Genomic DNA, 16,517 nt, shown 5'->3' on the forward strand with positions numbered 1-16,517 from the left:
ATTTTGGCAAGACCGAAGTCAATGATCACCACCTTGAGATATGGCCTGGTCTTCATCAGGATATTCTTTGGCTTAAGATCTCAATGCGCGACTCCATTTGCGTGAAGGTGGCCAAGTCCGTCTAGAATTTGTCCGATGGCGATAATATGTAATTCCAGCTAGGTTCTGATCCTTGCCTGTTGAGCATAGGAGTGTAAGTATGTCCTCCGCGCTCAGTCCCATGTCAAGAAGAAATATCATACTCCAGGCCAATCCCAGGCGTATAACATGCAAATAGTCATCAACAAGAATATATGAAATATTAAGACCAGATCACCGGAATGGACTTGTTCTATCCCCGTCCTCCAACAAAAGCCGAAAGGCGTTGCTTCTCTATCGATACTAGAATGAACCGCTTGTGGTTGGGCGCTCGTACGAAGAGATCGATCCATACCGCACCCAGTAAGCACATGACACGCGCTGATTGTCTCAATAATTACCGTATCGGAAATTGGCATTGTGCCATAGTCCAGATAAATGGACTACGTGTCGCCAGCCGTGAGTCTCTACTAAACGACCAAATTGGAGTGCCATGTACCTGCTCTGCGTCGCCGCATAAAATATCAAAGAGCTTGAAGTACGCAGCTTTGATAATATTCCACACAATGAACCGGAGTATGTCGTGTGCCAGATATGTTCAGGCGCGAAATTTAGGTTGCTTCAACTCCTGCCAAAAATATCTCTTGTTGGTTTATGCCGCTAATCGGAGTGATAAAAACTATGGGTACTGTAATTAAACCGCTAACGGAGGTACTAACGCCTTTAATGGCCATGCTAATGCACTTCACCTAACGGCGAAACACAGGTTTCACCATATTGTACAAATCGAGGACGGTGATCTCGTTCAATAGATTGTGAAGATGAGCTAGTATGATGTGCCCGCGGTCCGGCTTGAGATGCTCAAAGATTGTACTTTGGACAGTGCCTCGCCAACTTTCCAGGCTGCATTGCGGTCCCCGGCATCGTGCACTTTCTGTGGTGGGGTTGGTGTCGTTGCGGGTGACGGTGAGTAGTTATGGACAAGCAGTTTGGTTCTCGGTTTGATGGCGTCGTTGCTAGTTTCCGACTTTCACCACAAGACTGCCACCGTGACCACTGTCCAGTCACAGGCACGATCACACTGTTCTGCAGCATGGCTGGTGACTACTTTTAGGTTGAACCTTGCGCTGCAGAGTGAGATCAACATCCTAACTCGCAACGCTCGTGATTACGTGGTCATTGAAACGGAAGAATTTGGCGATGTGCTATTCGTTGCGATTGGAAGGAACTGATGTTGGTACAGTCCGGTAAGAAACTCGTGCACCTCGGAGGATGGAGTAAGAGCGGATCATTTAACTGATGATAATTGTAAAATCAATGACAATGGCAGAAGATAGGAAGTAGGATTCGCAAGGGCGACGAGTTGGGGCTTGTTCCAGTTCGGTGGTTCGTCCATTATCGTGGCTTTCCAAGGCGGTCGCAGTTAATTCGATTAAGACTTGCTGGACCCTAATAGACAGCGGATCCAAATTTCAGCAGAAGCTAATATGAGCTTGGATCCCGCGATCAGTGAGCGTAATGTACGGCACTTATGGGTCGCTCCTTCGTCTGAGCAGAATGTATCCCAGAGTTTTGTAACATGTGTGTATTGCTGACGAAATATTGATCAGGCTATGTTTAGAACTGTGTCAGCCAGTTATTAGTTACCTGGTAACTCTTCGATGCAGCCACCCATGCGGTTTCCGAAATGGTGTGACAGATACCATTCAGGAAAACATTTAAAAGTAGTTAGTCGATGCGTGATGAATGCCAATCACGATGTTGAAACCCCATGCGACACAGTGTAAATCTGATTAGCACACACATCCGCGTAGTTCGAAGTCGCGTCATCATCGGCTTTATGACGTATGTTAACTTCGTCAACTCAGATTGACTTCCAAGAACGCATTTAGTAACTGTTACTGTAACACAGAGGCCTATATACTAAAGTATAGTGTTCCCCGCTTACTGGAAATCCTATCTAAATTCAATCGACACCTCGTGATATTCTTCGTTGCAGCTTTGAATAAAGTTAATGCCGAAATGCCCGACCATGTTGAGGACAAGAACTCTCAGCCTATCAATGAAGGAGACTTGATATGGACCAAGATGCGAGGGGGGAAACGCGAGGGCGAGGTAGACAAAATTGTGACTACCCAGGCGGAAGCGGAAGAATCGAACGTAAAGAACCCACCAAAGGTAATACATACATCTCTTTTTCTGGAGATTCAGTCGGGGGTAATCCATAGCTAATAATATTGTCATTTAGGTACTTTTCAAAGACCAACATGGCCACAATGTTGCACACAATCCTGGGACGTTGCAGCGTAAGGAGTAGATCTGGCTAGATTAGGAAATAGCTTCAAATATTACATGGTCTATTTCCATCCCAATGTTACAGAGCATCTTCGAAAAAGCCTCTTTGCCTTAATGCCGTCATGTTCACCAAGACACGCTGCCTTTGGTACGCTATTCCGTGCTTTTCTACCTAAACTAACGAGGGGGCCGTATTTATAAGAAAGAACGCCATGGAATCGCGGTACTTACACAGAGTATGCAATGCTGGAATCGGAACTTGGCATAAGCTGGTTTAAGAGGGGAGTCCAAGCGGTGCTTGGATTACGCTGCATTACCACAACGTCAACATTATCCCTACATTAAAACAGTATACGCCCAAGGCTCGCCATCCATCCACTGCATATCACTAAGCCCATCAATGTGGTTATCCAGTATGTTCCAGTTTAAGTTCAGTCCGTCAAAGCGTTCCGCGACTTCCTCGAATAGGCAAAAGATGTGTTCCAAATAGTAACGAGAGGCCTCGGAAGCCTCGTACAAAACCGTTTTCAAGCTTTACATATTATTTCAATGACCTTATCGAAATGACCATCAAGAAAGCATTAATGATTGCACATGAGTGCAGAATCTCCGACTTGGCTACACTATGCCGTTGTTCACTGTACTTGAAAGATCTTTTGATCATATTCTTTATGCGAGGGATTTTGTATGTATTGTCGGTTGAGGTACCAAGGCGAAAGAAGCGGGTGGCTGCTCCTTGACCCATGTTCTTACACAGGACTGACGTGGAGTTCCCAAGCTAGGCTGCTTGAAGTTGCTGAAGGCTGTGCTTTAAGTACACGGCTAAGTCATGTTCAAAAATTGGGTCTGCAACCTCATGGAGGATGACGTCCTGATATGTGCCGCTGCCAGTTTTGAAACCCAGGCGGATAGGCAACTCCGGACGACTCGTGAGGATAACCTGAGCTGTAGGTTCTTCGCCGTTTTGGCACTTGACAACATATTGATGAGGACACTGATATCTTCTTCCCGCTCACATTCATCCAGTGCGTCAATAATAATCAGACACGTACGAGGCTGATTAGCGTTGAGCGAGATTTGGGAGACCGGATGAATAATCAGCTTCTGGAATTGTTCTTGCATGGGTTTTAAGCTGACAGCAGGGCCTGCTTCTATAGCAGCCTGTACCTGCCCAGCTATATCAGGCACCTGCTGTATGAGTTGATTAACGACCGTCTTAAAAAACATTGACATCCAACCACGATCGCCCTCGCCCCCTTTGATTTAGTTTTGCCGACCTGCAGTTCTCAACGTTTCTAGCCTCCGTGTTGGAGTTTAGAGAGCTTTGGGCATCGACGGAGAAGTTGGTAAAGAAACTGGTACAGTTAGTAGGCAATGTCAGACTGGACTATCGCTGTCTCTTTTTTGACAAGGGCGCAATGGCATAAGTCTAGAGTTTGTCGTGGTGTGATCGAGCAGGCGTTGCTAGACAGAACGTAGCGCAGATAGTAGAATAGATGATCGATGTTGCATCATCTGCCTCATTGAATCATTTAATCGTGATGGCTTGGACATGGGAGTATAATAGTCCACTGGAAGTTTGCCATCGTAGCGGACAGACTTATGGGTCGAGTTATGACAGTTGTTCGGACTGGTAGCGGGGACGAAATACGATACACTCAGATCACTTGCTTCCCTCCATACCGCGTTTCTCGCCACAATAATGATCCCTTTATATCGAGTATCTCCTCTTATAGGTAGCCTATATATTTTTCATTGCCATAGGAGCTGAATAGATGGCAATATAGCAGATATTGTGCGCTCGGGAGACAAACAGACACGATCTCAACTTCACAGCTGATGACGGCTGCAACGGGGCTGGGGTAGCTAACCGTAGGGCTATCTAGCTTTTCAGCGGGTACAAATCATTGGACAAGCTTTCCCGAACCCCATGGCAATCTTGTGACATAACAATTTGCCATTGAGACCCTCTTCCACGTCGCTATCTCTGAGAACTCCCGCGCAGGCAAGCTCTCCATGATAGGCCACGTCTCAAAATGGCCCAGTCTTTGAATCCCGCAGCATGCAGGAAGTGTAGTGTGAAGCAACTGCAAATGATCCCTTTTGGCACATTTCAAGTTAGATGACTTGGCGACGCAAAACACCTGGCAGGTGATGATACGTCTTCAGTACAGTAGCTCAGTTGGTTACTGTCTATGCTTTCTCTAAAACACAATGAACCTTGCTGCGGCGCTTGTTGGTTCCACAATGCTGTTCAAATGCAAATTACATCGACGGAAAATAAGATGGTGCCAGCAATTCACACTTCGGCCTTCAAGCGTCTTTAACTATTCACTTTTTTTCCTCTTTCCACATATAACAGCCATTACACTCGATATCTGCAGAATGAACCTGCCATTCAATGAGTACAATGTCCATATGTACATCTTCTTTCTTTGCACTAACAGATACAGGATTGCCTCGTCGAAGCCCTATAAATTTATTGTCGGGCAAGAAAAGAAATGATATTTTTATGCACGCTGGTGCTATCACTAGCCTCTCACGAACACTGGACGTGTTAATTCATGGGTCATGCAGTGGTACAGAGAAATTGGAAGAAGCGCGCACTGGTATCATCCCATTGCCGCATGTTGACCAAGACACATTTGTCCGCTTTTTCGAGTTTGCATATGCTGGGGACTACTTTTCTGCGATTCCAACAGTGGACTCTCCTGTTTCTGATGCCCAAGATTTGCATGAAGACCCCAAGAGCACTGCTGTTACAGAACCCATACCTGACGTGGCTGAGGACGTTGTAGGCGTACATCATGAAGTACCACCTCAAGGTGACGATATTTGGGCATTTTCAGGGCGAAGGTCTAAGAAACCGAAGAAGAACATCAGGAACAAGAAGAAAAAGGAGCTGTTCTAGAAGAAGTTCGAGCTCCTACAGTATGACGATGGAGAGACCGAGGCGACTGTGGGAGCTCATATTAGTCTCGCACAAAACTATGCCGATATCTGCCTTTCTCACGCGCGATTTTACGTTTTGGCGGACTATTACGGTATCGATGGTCTCCTGTTGCTATCTCTGAGAAAGATGCACAGCGCACTGGCAAGCATGATTCCGCGTGCTGATGAAGCTTCCGGTTTCGCAGAAATGGTTCAATACAGCTTCGATAACACTCTCGACAAGCACAAAGGTCAAGATCAGTTGCGATCCATGCTTTGTTTATACGCTGCTTGCAAATTTGAGGAGCTGTGGATAAGTAGCCAGTTTCAGGATTTATTCAAGAACGAAGGCGAATTCTCTTGTGGGGTTATCACGAATTTGCTTGCGAGGCTAGAGTGATATTCCAAGAAGGTCTTTGCCTGGTAGAAGAAGTTTGTCGTAGGCAGGGATGTAGTGTTCGAAATACTTGAGCCAGAGAACGTGACTGGTGATGTTTTCAAATAGTTGGGCTATCGCAAAGCGTCATTGTCTGGATCAAGACTCGCCTCATGAACGAGTGGTCGTATAGGTAGCGCCGTTTCATGGATACATGAGTATACAATGAAAGGCGAAATGGGTGTCGCTAACTTCTTAGTAACTACAGGGCCCGCTCGAGCGCGGGTAGATCCTCTTTCTCTTCCTCTTTTATATATAGTAATAATGACTTCTAAAGCTCCTTAAGCTTAGGCACGTACTTTAGATCCTCGCCCTTAAGATTCTAAAACTCTTTAAGCATTCTCTTAATTTAGGATGTTATTAATAACTAGAGTTATAAACTTATTTAACGAGAGTGGACTTATATAGTAATGCTCCTCTTAATCTTTGTCTGCGAGCTGTTTACCTTGATAGCCTAGGTATTTCTCTATCGCCGGATATATAATTAACTCCTCGCTAATAAAGTGGTGAGCTAGCTCCTAAGTGAATTAATTACCGTAATGGACTTGGTGGTTAGTATCGTTTAAGTTAATAACTGTAACGACATGGCCAAGGTGCCAGCCAGCCTAGCGCTCGAGCAGCGTTCGAAGTACGCCCGTGCGTAGTCAGTGTAAAACCCCCGCTTCGTAACTAGCGATGGAGACATTCTATTCTCCCCTCCTTAAGAATAAGTCTCTGAATATAATCGTTACGCCTAGGAGCTTATCACCTGGTGATATTATCGCAATTTTTACAATAACTCGGTTATAATACTCCTTTAACTCACGGTGGTCCTTGGTGATAGCCTCGGTACTAGTCGACATAGTAGCGATCCTCGTGCTTAGCGGCGTGTAACGGCGCGTGAAGGCAGACTGGAAGTAGGAGATTCGGATGAGATGGCGGAAAAGTAACGGGTACTGAACCAGGACCACTGTCTTGTCCCCTTGGTTATAAGCCTCGCGACGAACTCGCTGGTTCACTCGCGGACTGATCACTGAGAAATGAATGGAAAGAATGAACTTGGTAACCAAAATAGTATCAATTAGCGACAACGAGCCATTCTCGTTGTATTCCGAATGCACTGCTGCCAAAAGCCGACAACTTAACTGTGCCAAAAGTCAAAAAGCATGCCCAGGAGACCATTTTCAAGTTCCATCCCTTAGACCTTATAATGATCAGACCCTGAACAACCCTGACGAAGGTCGTACGACCCACTTAGCTCCCTTGCAGTAATAGTACAGCCAACACTCACTACTTCATTATCCTTGCAGTTCAAATCGCCACTATGTCCCCTAGCGTCCGCGCTAGGTAGTACTTATTTGCACTTAGATCGAATTGTATTTCCACTGGAGGGGCAATATCTAGTAAGCAACAGCCATCGCTAGGGTAACGATGGATTTCACAAGCTCATATATATTTCCCCACCACTTCGATTAGCGCATGATTAGTAAGTCGCGCCAAACTAGATACATTTAACGTGGCTGGGCAACTTTTCTTGTCACGGGGGGGGTGTATCCTGTGCCCCACAATATAAGTAGATATCCTTTGATACTAGTATGAAATAAATAGGATGTATCATACAATTACCCCTGCTTGCAGTATATGTTCTTCATAACTGGCGTCTCCCGAAACATGACTGTACATTGGCGCCTTAGTCCCCTTCCTTTGCCCATTCCACGACCGCTTGTTAGGCACGATATTGCCCAGCGGCTTCCATCCTGCCTTGACGACAGAACGCTCAAAGTCAATTAGCATGAGCTCCCCTGTGTCGGTATTGCGTAGCACATTAGTACGACACACATCCCGATACACCACGCGCGCCCGATGTATCGCCCGTAGACACCGTTTGACCTTACTAGCACGAACCGCTTCTTCACTCGGACTGCCATGCGAGAGAAACAACATATATTCGATGTAGACCCGATGGTTGTAGTAATAAATCCTGTTCATGTCGCAAAGATCTATTACGCCCAGGCAGACCGGCACCTGAGAGCCCTAAAGTCCTTCGAGGTGTTTGTAGATGGTGGTTTCGTGTCCTAGGTCTTGAATGAAAGCAGATACCGTGCCCTTGGTGACGAAAGTGTAGCCGTAGGCCATCAGACTTATTTTGAACAGCACGTTGCGAGACCCGCCCATATCTAGACGACTGATCCCGTGGTCAAGAGACTCCTGCAGCTGCTGAAATAGAAGCCGGAGGAACTCGTCACGGTCGATCAGATGATCAGCAGCTACAGGTTTAGCCTGCCGGTACAAGAGAACGTTGGGACACTTTGCGTCAAGGCGACCTTTCTGACCAGCTGCACATCTGGACGGTCCTCTGCCGGAGCCCAGCGTTTAGATCTTGTTCGAGGCACGCGCGGTGACCGGCTGATGCCTGCATAAGTCGTCGGCGTATATAGCGAGCCGGAGCTTGAGCCGCTCGGAGCGTATCGCTCGTCTCGGGGAATAGATCGTAATGTCGTCTCAAAGTCCTCTGCCCATCGTCTCAGCCCGAAGATCACACGCTGCTGCTCATCCTACGATCGAACATTGGGTAAGTTCCCTGGCGGGCCGAGAGCTATAAGGCTTAATGCTAGGTACTAGCCAATTGCGGTACAAGCATAGTGTTCCCCCGATTGCGCTGCCACCTTAAAAGCGGGCTCTGCTAGATGGTATAAGAGTGTGCTGGGTTCTCGCCAGTCTACTCGCAAGAATACAATGGTCTCGCCGGTAGTTAGCAAGCCGTACTCGAGAACCCCCTCGATCATATAGTTGTAGGTCTGTGTGATGGCCATAGCGGTGAGCCTCTCGGCATGGTACTTGAATCGACCATCGGGATCGGCCGTAGTAGGTATTGTTTTCCGATTGACCACATCTTCGAAAATATCCATGGGATGCAGACCGACACACGGTATGGAGGGGTCAGCTTGTGCGGGGCCTTGTATTCGGACACATACAGCATGGTACGCTGTGTGGAGAGCTCGTCGTCAAAACCGGTATACGCATATCTGGTCTGGGCGGATACGTCCCGGACCTCTCCCTTGATCGGGCGTCCGTAGCGGTGTCGATGAGGTCTGCCGCTCCACAACCTCCTTAGCAACGTCGCTAATGGTGTTAGGGTGGTCCTTAAAGACAAAGCCGTTTCCTACCCCAAACTCGCGTCGTACCTGGTCCACCTTACGTATTTGATTAAAGATCTCTCGTATGGGATCTTCGACGCCGTTGTGAAGGACGAACCTGAGCGTCTATGGCAAGATATCGGTCGCTTGGCAATTCGCTGTGGAAACGTCGATCGGAGACTGGGAAGGTGTCGTAGATGGCCCCTAGTCCTCGGCTGCTCGAGAAAGTCGGACCATGGGCGCAAATTCTTTGGACACAGCTTGTTGCGCGGGTTTATCATAGAGGCCTTCGAGGTGAGCTCCTTGTCGGTCTCGACGGTGAACTGGCTGGCTACGAGCTCATGAGTTGCGGTAATGTATTCGTCTAGAGTCGTCCGTCGGGTCAACCATTCAGCTTCTTGCTATCGTTTCTCGGCTTCATCAGCGCGTCGCGTCTCATCGCACCGATCGCGTTCGGCCTCATCGGCGCGTCTCTCGACCTCTTCGAGACGTCTTAGCAGGCTATCGGTCTGAGATTGATTCGTGGCGAGTCGTTTGCGGTTGGAAATAGCATTTGAAGTGTACTAAAATAAATATAAATCTGTTCAATGCAATTCAAGGTCGTTTCTCACTAAGCCGACATTTGATGCTAGTGCAGGTTGGGGGATCATTGCTATCCACTTGCTGAGGCCTCAAAAATAGTTAAAGCTTAGTACAAGAAATCTTAGATGCCATGAATCTCTCAATCATGCAGGCATTATTGACATTTACCTGCATTGGGAAAGCTTTATACCAATTAGCCACGGCCTCGACACCTGGAGCATTGCGTACCAAATGAAACCCTTGGAGTGTCTTAGGTGGCTTTGTAGAAGTTGATCATATGTGAAATGTCATGGTGTAAATGATATCATTCCGTGTCAAGACTCCATTCTGCCCCCCGGTAGGCCGTCAGAGGTTTGTATCGGGCTTAGGAGTTAGTTATAGGAGTAGCGTACTATATCTAGTAACAGTATTACGGTGGGGCAGTTATCATTTCGTCGCATTGTTCCTCTTTTTGTCTCTTTGCCGATGGCCAACAGGGTTTACGAATCCCTGGAAAGGTGCGAGATGGACCGCGATGACCTACAGCCTCGACTGTATCTTGAAAGACTTTCGGGGAACCGTGGAGAACTGCTTTTGTCAAGACCTGAACTTCTACTAGAACATCTAGAAGACGTGAATGTGCCGAATCCATCTAGTGCGGTAACTTACAGGTGATCGGAATTAACAAGTCTCCCCGCAATGTTACTCTCATGTACTGACACCGGGGGTTAGTTTACGTTGGTTTGAGTTTGTTTTGTGGATTGACCCCACTCGCTCTGGCTGGCGATATTGGCCAATTGTACAATTTACGCTTGCTAGAATATCGGCTTTTGTCGTCAGGATGACACAACAGGCTATGTAGCATGTGGTCGTCATATCTTATGGAACCACTTTCTTGGCTTTGTGTAAACAATTGCCGTAAAGGTTAGAGTTAGAATCCTCATGCTGTCTATGCCCAATGCCTTCCTCATTTAATCTCAAGGGACTATTAACATCCCAAATCACAGGAGCCCATGGATGTTACTATGAATTCCGTAGAGCCTGAAGCTCTCGTTTCTAACGAGATTGTCTAGGACATTAATACGTCGAGCCCAGGCATGATGTTCACTAGGGACCAGTTATACAGAAATGCTTTGTTTTATATTGGAGTCACAGATATGATCCCATTACAGGTAAGCTTCTATATTCATGTTGATACAGATCTTCTCACAATATAGTGACAATTAACCTAGTCCATTAAGTTCGATCCTATAGTTCCAATTCATGTTCAGCAATATCAGGAACTCTTGAAACAAGTTTCACGACCACAATATCCCGGAAATCGGTGGGCTATAGGCTGTCCGGATCCTAATAACGATCTTTTGCTTAACGCGATCCCAGAGAAAACCCTATATTATGCGGAACCTTATCCGATTATGTTCTAGGAATTAGCCTTGATTTCAGAACGCCGTTAGCAACGTAGCAAGCCAACATACGTTTTAGTCGAGAGCGTTTGTGCAGAAGATAAGTACCCAAAATCTCGTCAGAAACTTCGCAAGGCTACTAAGGAAGGTAGCAAAAAACGCAAAAGACATAAGGTTTCCAAGTAGCAAGAAACAAAGGCACAAGCTAGGACTTCCTTACCCCATATATGAGGTAAGGAAGTCCTAGTTTGTCCTTTGTCTAGCGTTGCGGTTAAGTATGATCAGGCCGTACTTGATAGCGTGGTGGGAATGTAGAGAAGCAATCCTAACGTGGGTTTACCTCTTTATCTCGAAATGATTAGTACGTTACCGGATCATAGGAAATAGAAATTGTGCCGAGTGCCCCGGAAGTAGATATGGGATCACCCGATTAGACGAGCAATCTGACTTAATGAAAACAAGTGGTAATCTAGCCTTACGTTAGGAATACCTAAGTGTGGTTTAGTCCCTGTATGGGGTTACGAAACCTTGCCGTTAGCTGCCATGTGTAGTTGAGAAATGGGGAGCCTGGTCAAGTATGTACAAGGCTCAAATATGTGGAGATTGAGGTCTTGGTGCGAGGTCTGGAGCAATTGTGGCAGTCAAGCGATTGGTAGGCTTAAAACGTCCGGGAAATAAACTAAAACTCGAGCCTAGTTAGGGCGGGTTAGTGCATTAGCGCATCGCCTCACAGTCATTATCTGATTCTCAACCCCCGTAATCTACAGTTCAAGGTCCCGGGCCAATTAAATGCGCAATGAAATCATTGTGCTGTCATCTGGACGTATACTTAGTTCTTACTTTTACGCTTTGTAAAGTATGTAATTGGCTAAGTTCCAGGCTCACTTTTAATTTGAAGTGTTTTACATTAGCGTAACCATTTACTAGTGGCTGCTTCCATTCAGTCATAATGAAATACTGACGTGAAACTGTGTGACGTAGCAGAACTTATAATGAAAGTGCATTACGATCCATTGAAATTTCTAGGCTATTTAAGGTATTATGTCATTTGTGTTTGTTGTTTTACTATTACCTAGCACTACATAACAAACGATATTTAACCCCAAACATAAACACACACCACTCTTACATAACAAGATTAACACATTATTGTGAACCTGTTAACACCCATCATATACCAGAGCCTACTTGACCTTCTACTATAACTCATCCTGAATAGTCACCATGCCGCGAAACGTCTGCGTGACTGCCGCCGATGGCCACACCGGTTTTGCCATTGTTGAGTTACTTCTTGGCGAGCTCTTCTCTAGCAAGGTCGACTCGGTCGCCGCACTCGTTCTGGATCCGAACTCTGATCGTGCAAAGCAAGCCAAGGACTTAGGAGCAGTGATCGTTCCCCACAAGCCCGGACGCGAGCGTGACATTGTCAAGACACTAAAGGAGACAGGTTGTGACACTCTCTGCCTGATCCCACCCGCTCACCACGACAAGATAGATATAACCGCCGAGCTCATCTCTGCGACCAAGAAAGCTAATGTGCCGAATATCTTGCTCATTAGCTCGGCAGGCTGTGATTATGCCGATCCGCGCAAGCAGCCGCGCCTACGCGAGTTCATCGGGCTTGAGACCATGTTGTTGCAGTCTAAAGGTGACAGCAGAACTGAGACCGGCCATTCGTCCTGTGTAATACGGTAAGCGCATTAAACTTGATTTCAATGGAAATGACGACTTATTTAAAATGTTAGTGCTGGATTTTACGCCGAGAACCTCCTGCTCTATGCCCCTCAGGCTAGAGATGAGGGTATTCTCCCCATTCCAATCGGCCAGAACCACAAATTCGCTCCCGTGGCCCTCGGAGTAAGCTGCCGTAAGCTTAACACGAAATTTAATAGCTTGCTAATTCTTAGCAGGATGTTACCCACGTTGCTGCTCATGTTCTGATAGGCAAGGGTAAGCACGGTTTCGATGACAAGCACCGAGGACAGATGATGGTCGTTACCGGTAAGCATTCTGCCTTTTTGTTTTATTTATTGTGTACTAATGAGTTGCCAGGACCTGAGTTGTGTGCCGGAGAAGAGCTTGCCACTGCCGCAAGCAAGGCTCTTGGCACGGAGATGAAGTTCGAGGATATCTCGGAGGCGGAGGCTAAGAAGATTCTGAAGGCCCAGTCTGAGAGCGACAACTCTGAGCTTCAATATCTCCTGGAGTACTACAGTCTGATTCGCGAGGGCAAGACAAATTATATCTCCACTACAGCCTTCGTCAACGTCACTGGAAGCCATCCGACCGAGCTTACTGAATTCTTCAAACTTTACGACACCGAGCTGAAGCGACCTACGAAGAAGGCTAAGACAAGAAAGCACTAAGCGGTGGTGTATTTATGGTTTTCGGTACTTAATCATGACTGGCGAGCAGGTCTTGGAATGATTTGATACTGTGTCGATGCTTCATAAGCGTAATATACACACGAATAAAGGATATGATAGGTGTGTTTTTTAGAGGATTGGGAGGTTGCCTTTGAACCTGTGTTCGGATTAGCACGCTTTCAAGGGATACGGCTTGCATGGCGAGACCTAATTGGTTCTAGCGGTTTGGTAAGCTGAACTAGTGCAATCAGTGGTGGCTTAGCGTTTAGTGCCACACTTCGTTGAACCATGCCCTGGAAATGGCCGTTCCAGGACATTTAGTCGGACTAGCGACTAAGTTGTAGTCACAGCCAAACTGAAAATTGGCGAGATTGTCAGTTATTTTGGTCTTTATTTCTAAACAATAACGTCCTCCCATTAGTCTCTTATTCCATTGCTGATCCACCTGGCGTTAACCACAAATGGTAGGCGTCAAGAAAGCTAACTAATTTCCTCTGCGCAACACTACTACGAACAAAATGGCACGGTTAATAGAAGATGCACCGGATATGGGTCCGATGCTAAAAGAGCTACGGTCGAGGTGGCCTATTGGCGTCTTCAATGTGCCTAAGCGATGTTTCCATTTCGGTTGAGCTATTTAGGTCTATTGGAACTTTAGTTCGGGTGCTCAGAGCGTTTGAAGACATGATGAGACTTAATGTTGTTATGATCATCCCGTCCTTCTGGCTTTGGAGAGTATTTATAGTGCTCGTTTTCAAAGCGCTGAGGACGACAGCTGCACCCCGGCCAGCAAAACGAAACGACGTAGGGCAAACAAGGGTACCCACAAGCCTAACAGTCCACAATAGGTTGAGGTATAGTCACCTGCCAGTCATTAGCGTACACGATACTCTGGCAAACTGCTCTAACATACGTTGCTACATCAGTCCAGCAGGATCATCAGGACTCCTTCTGGCGAGACTGGTTCCTGTTATGCATTTACGGTTACGAAACACTAAGACATCCCTACCGTATCGCTGAAACTATCGGCCGTGGTCTTCTTACCATGATATTGCGTGATACTAACATAACGAGTGAGGACGTACGGATGCTTTTGGGTCAAATCGAAGAACGTGGGCTCGGTAGTCTTGAGAATGTTGTTAGGGCAACTTTCATTGGCGACCCTGATATGACTGTGAGTGATCCGGAGGGCGTAGTAATGGAGAACTTGGCTGCAAATTTCGAAGACATGGCAATCTTCAGAGATTATATTCATGGCCATGAAGATGCCGAGACGAATTAGTATTGATCTCGAATCCGCGGAAGACCTTTTCAACGTCGTCGTCAATCTGCAAGAGAAGTCAGCGAACGACCTAAAGCGATCTTGTTCAGCTACATGCTCAATCACTTTGTCTTCTCACTTTGGTAAGGTTAAAATCGCCTACAAGGACTTTACATCAGCTGCCGTCACCGGATCTGCTACCTCTGGAAGCGCATTAGAAGACGGAGAATGAGCGATCTCCCGCTTACGCCGTCACGAAATCCACGAATTCGTCGCTCTCGGCCAAACCTGCTGTTTTGATACGGTGGCCAGTAAGGTCAACTAGAGAATCGAAAGTTCCATCTAATTTAAAGCATGAGCTTGCCTCCTTGTGTCAATATTTTGCAAAGGATCTATACACTTACGAATCAGGCTCAGGGAAGGCTTGGCAATCCAGGGTAAACATAGAAATGGGGACTGAGGCGTCACCCGGAGGCATTAGTATACACCCTCTGCGCAATACCGGTAGGTGGAATCATGGCTATGTACTTAGTCCGTGCTAGTTAGCGTAAAGATAGATTATTTGTACTAATTATAATAATCGCATTCTCTCCTAGGCCACATCTTTCAGTAGTGTAGCTCCACTAATCGCTACCGTCGATACAAGGTCAAAAGCGGCAACGCAATTGTCGTTACTAGTAATCCTTCAGATATGACTTTAATAACATATACGGATACTTCTTTTGCATTAAATTGGGTCTAACTTGGAGCGTTTTAATTAAGCGCTATTTAAATTCGTAATACATGGTCATATTCCTCGTAGTTTTGTGATTATTAGGTGCTAGCTAGACTAATGGCTTTGGTGATTATGGTTTTAGTTCCACTAGCATCCTAGCTACAATTAAGTTAGCAAGCCGGAAAACCAGCTAGGGTTATCATGAACAATTAATAGTAGCTTGGTTATTTAGTGAAGAATAAGGAAATATCAATAAACGGTATAATAGACTGTATTCTTGACCCTAGCCTTAGGCGCGTCTTAGATACGACACTTGTCAAATCGACCACATCAGCCTCGAAGGTTAATCTACGAGCATGGTCTTATCATAGCGGGCCATTCAATCATCATCCACTATTTTATTGTTGGTTCTGCCACTTTCCGGGGTCGCAAGAGACCTATCTTAGGGCTGCTTCGCGTCGACGTCGACGAGAAACTCATCCCACTGGTAATCTGATTCGCACTATTTCTGAGATAATTGTCAATCACCTGGTGATTGCACCCTGAGTGACAGAGTAGCTCGTACCTTAGTGCCAGGACCTCGTTGCTCAGCTCGTCAAAAGGGTTTCGCATACTTGATTTCTCTCGCGTCCGATTCGTCGTCTCTCCTTCAGGACTTCCTCTGCTGCTTTGCCTTTAGCACGGCATTTGGCTGCGGTATTGCGATTGCGCTCTCGTCTAACAGGCTCAGCTATACCTTTGTGATGGAGTTCTTCGTGTAAAGGGTCATGGTGCTTTTCTCATGGTCAGCGTCGCATACAGGGACGGCCTTGTAATCAGAACGGTAATGGAAGATCAGTTGCTTGAGCTGGTTGACAGATGCCTAGTATGCCGCTATGGGGGTGCTGTTTATGGCGGAGAATGTTTTTAGTCGCAACAACTCTCGTAGGTAGACCAGAATTCGAATTGAAGTCGCCTTAGACGTGGAAATTGCTATCGAGTATCGCAATCCAGGTACCATCGAAATGGCTGGACTAATAATGACTGTGATGCCGATTCTGCAATGCTCTATTTGATTCATGTGCGTCGACGTTTAGCTCTTCGAAGTCGATCCTTCGTTAAGGCTTTAGCTTTACTTATGGGGAACATAGCTGCTTAGATTAATCCTTGCGGTAATCCTTCCTTATGTAGAGTAGGAAAATCCAATCCTTATTATATCTACTCATTCCTTCACTAAAATGTGTTGCTCACCTATGATTAGTAGAAGTATACTGATTAGGACTGATCAGTGACGAGACTCTGTTCGTTCCTTGCCAGCCAATCATAAGGCTTGCGCCAAGGCTTCCTGTGATAAGTGCTCCGTAGCTTTCTGCGGC

The 16,517-nt window shown here is 46.3% G+C and overlaps 8 protein-coding genes across 8 annotated transcripts; 6 read left to right on the plus strand and 2 right to left on the minus strand.

Moving 5' to 3' along the window:
• The first annotated feature begins 735 nt into the window (after window positions 1–735).
• BKA67DRAFT_580440 (uncharacterized protein) lies at window positions 736–1,653 on the plus strand. The gene is made up of 2 exons (XM_046103857.1): window positions 736–1,044; window positions 1,099–1,653. Exons 1-2 carry the CDS (start codon window positions 936–938, stop codon window positions 1,308–1,310), a joined length of 321 nt encoding a protein of 106 aa, XP_045953260.1. The 5' UTR covers window positions 736–935; the 3' UTR covers window positions 1,311–1,653.
• A 290-nt stretch (window positions 1,654–1,943) lies between these two features.
• Window positions 1,944–2,460, plus strand: BKA67DRAFT_695292 (uncharacterized protein). Its single transcript, XM_046109301.1, has 2 exons — window positions 1,944–2,256; window positions 2,327–2,460. The coding sequence occupies exons 1-2, from the start codon at window positions 2,101–2,103 to the stop codon at window positions 2,393–2,395; spliced, it is 225 nt and encodes a 74-aa protein (XP_045953261.1). The 5' UTR covers window positions 1,944–2,100; the 3' UTR covers window positions 2,396–2,460.
• Window positions 2,461–4,339: 1,879 nt separating this feature from the next.
• Window positions 4,340–5,764, plus strand: BKA67DRAFT_580443 (uncharacterized protein). The gene is made up of 2 exons (XM_046103858.1): window positions 4,340–4,778; window positions 4,827–5,764. The coding sequence occupies exons 1-2, from the start codon at window positions 4,775–4,777 to the stop codon at window positions 5,282–5,284; spliced, it is 462 nt and encodes a 153-aa protein (XP_045953262.1). The 5' UTR covers window positions 4,340–4,774; the 3' UTR covers window positions 5,285–5,764.
• On the plus strand, window positions 5,369–5,764 carry BKA67DRAFT_415372 (uncharacterized protein). The gene has a single exon (XM_046096783.1). The coding sequence runs from the start codon at window positions 5,453–5,455 to the stop codon at window positions 5,702–5,704; it is 252 nt and encodes an 83-aa protein (XP_045953263.1). The 5' UTR covers window positions 5,369–5,452; the 3' UTR covers window positions 5,705–5,764.
• A 271-nt stretch (window positions 5,765–6,035) lies between these two features.
• BKA67DRAFT_580444 (uncharacterized protein) lies at window positions 6,036–6,673 on the minus strand. Its single transcript, XM_046103859.1, has one exon. The coding sequence runs from the start codon at window positions 6,580–6,582 to the stop codon at window positions 6,427–6,429; it is 156 nt and encodes a 51-aa protein (XP_045953264.1). The 5' UTR covers window positions 6,583–6,673; the 3' UTR covers window positions 6,036–6,426.
• Window positions 6,674–7,753: 1,080 nt separating this feature from the next.
• On the minus strand, window positions 7,754–8,628 carry BKA67DRAFT_663150 (uncharacterized protein; the record flags this gene model as incomplete). Its single annotated transcript, XM_046108129.1, has 3 exons — window positions 7,754–7,999; window positions 8,053–8,274; window positions 8,455–8,628. The coding sequence occupies 3 exons, from the start codon at window positions 8,626–8,628 to the stop codon at window positions 7,754–7,756; spliced, it is 642 nt and encodes a 213-aa protein (XP_045953265.1).
• Window positions 8,629–12,044: 3,416 nt separating this feature from the next.
• Window positions 12,045–13,186, plus strand: BKA67DRAFT_524789 (uncharacterized protein; the record flags this gene model as incomplete). Its single annotated transcript, XM_046098611.1, has 4 exons — window positions 12,045–12,511; window positions 12,566–12,677; window positions 12,731–12,821; window positions 12,873–13,186. The coding sequence occupies 4 exons, from the start codon at window positions 12,045–12,047 to the stop codon at window positions 13,184–13,186; spliced, it is 984 nt and encodes a 327-aa protein (XP_045953266.1).
• Window positions 13,187–14,231: 1,045 nt separating this feature from the next.
• On the plus strand, window positions 14,232–14,679 carry BKA67DRAFT_540245 (uncharacterized protein; the record flags this gene model as incomplete). Its single annotated transcript, XM_046100748.1, has 2 exons — window positions 14,232–14,360; window positions 14,413–14,679. 2 exons carry the CDS (start codon window positions 14,232–14,234, stop codon window positions 14,677–14,679), a joined length of 396 nt encoding a protein of 131 aa, XP_045953267.1.
• Window positions 14,680–16,517: the final 1,838 nt, after the last annotated feature.

This window comes from Truncatella angustata, assembly GCF_020726525.1.
Source record: "Truncatella angustata strain MPI-SDFR-AT-0073 chromosome Unknown BKA67scaffold_9, whole genome shotgun sequence".
NCBI lineage: Eukaryota > Fungi > Ascomycota > Sordariomycetes > Amphisphaeriales > Sporocadaceae > Truncatella > Truncatella angustata.

Coding starts and splice junctions, on each gene's coding strand:
- BKA67DRAFT_580440 (XM_046103857.1), top strand. CDS start 936: ATGCTCAAAGATTGTACTTTGGACAGTGCCTCGCCAACTTTCCAGGCT. Junction 1,045..1,098: donor TGGTGTCGTTGCGGGTGACG/GTGAGTAGTTAT, acceptor CGTCGTTGCTAG/TTTCCGACTTTCACCACAAG.
- BKA67DRAFT_695292 (XM_046109301.1), top strand. CDS start 2,101: ATGCCCGACCATGTTGAGGACAAGAACTCTCAGCCTATCAATGAAGGA. Junction 2,257..2,326: donor ACGTAAAGAACCCACCAAAG/GTAATACATACA, acceptor ATTGTCATTTAG/GTACTTTTCAAAGACCAACA.
- BKA67DRAFT_580444 (XM_046103859.1), bottom strand. CDS start 6,582: ATGTCGACTAGTACCGAGGCTATCACCAAGGACCACCGTGAGTTAAAG.
- BKA67DRAFT_415372 (XM_046096783.1), top strand. CDS start 5,453: ATGCACAGCGCACTGGCAAGCATGATTCCGCGTGCTGATGAAGCTTCC.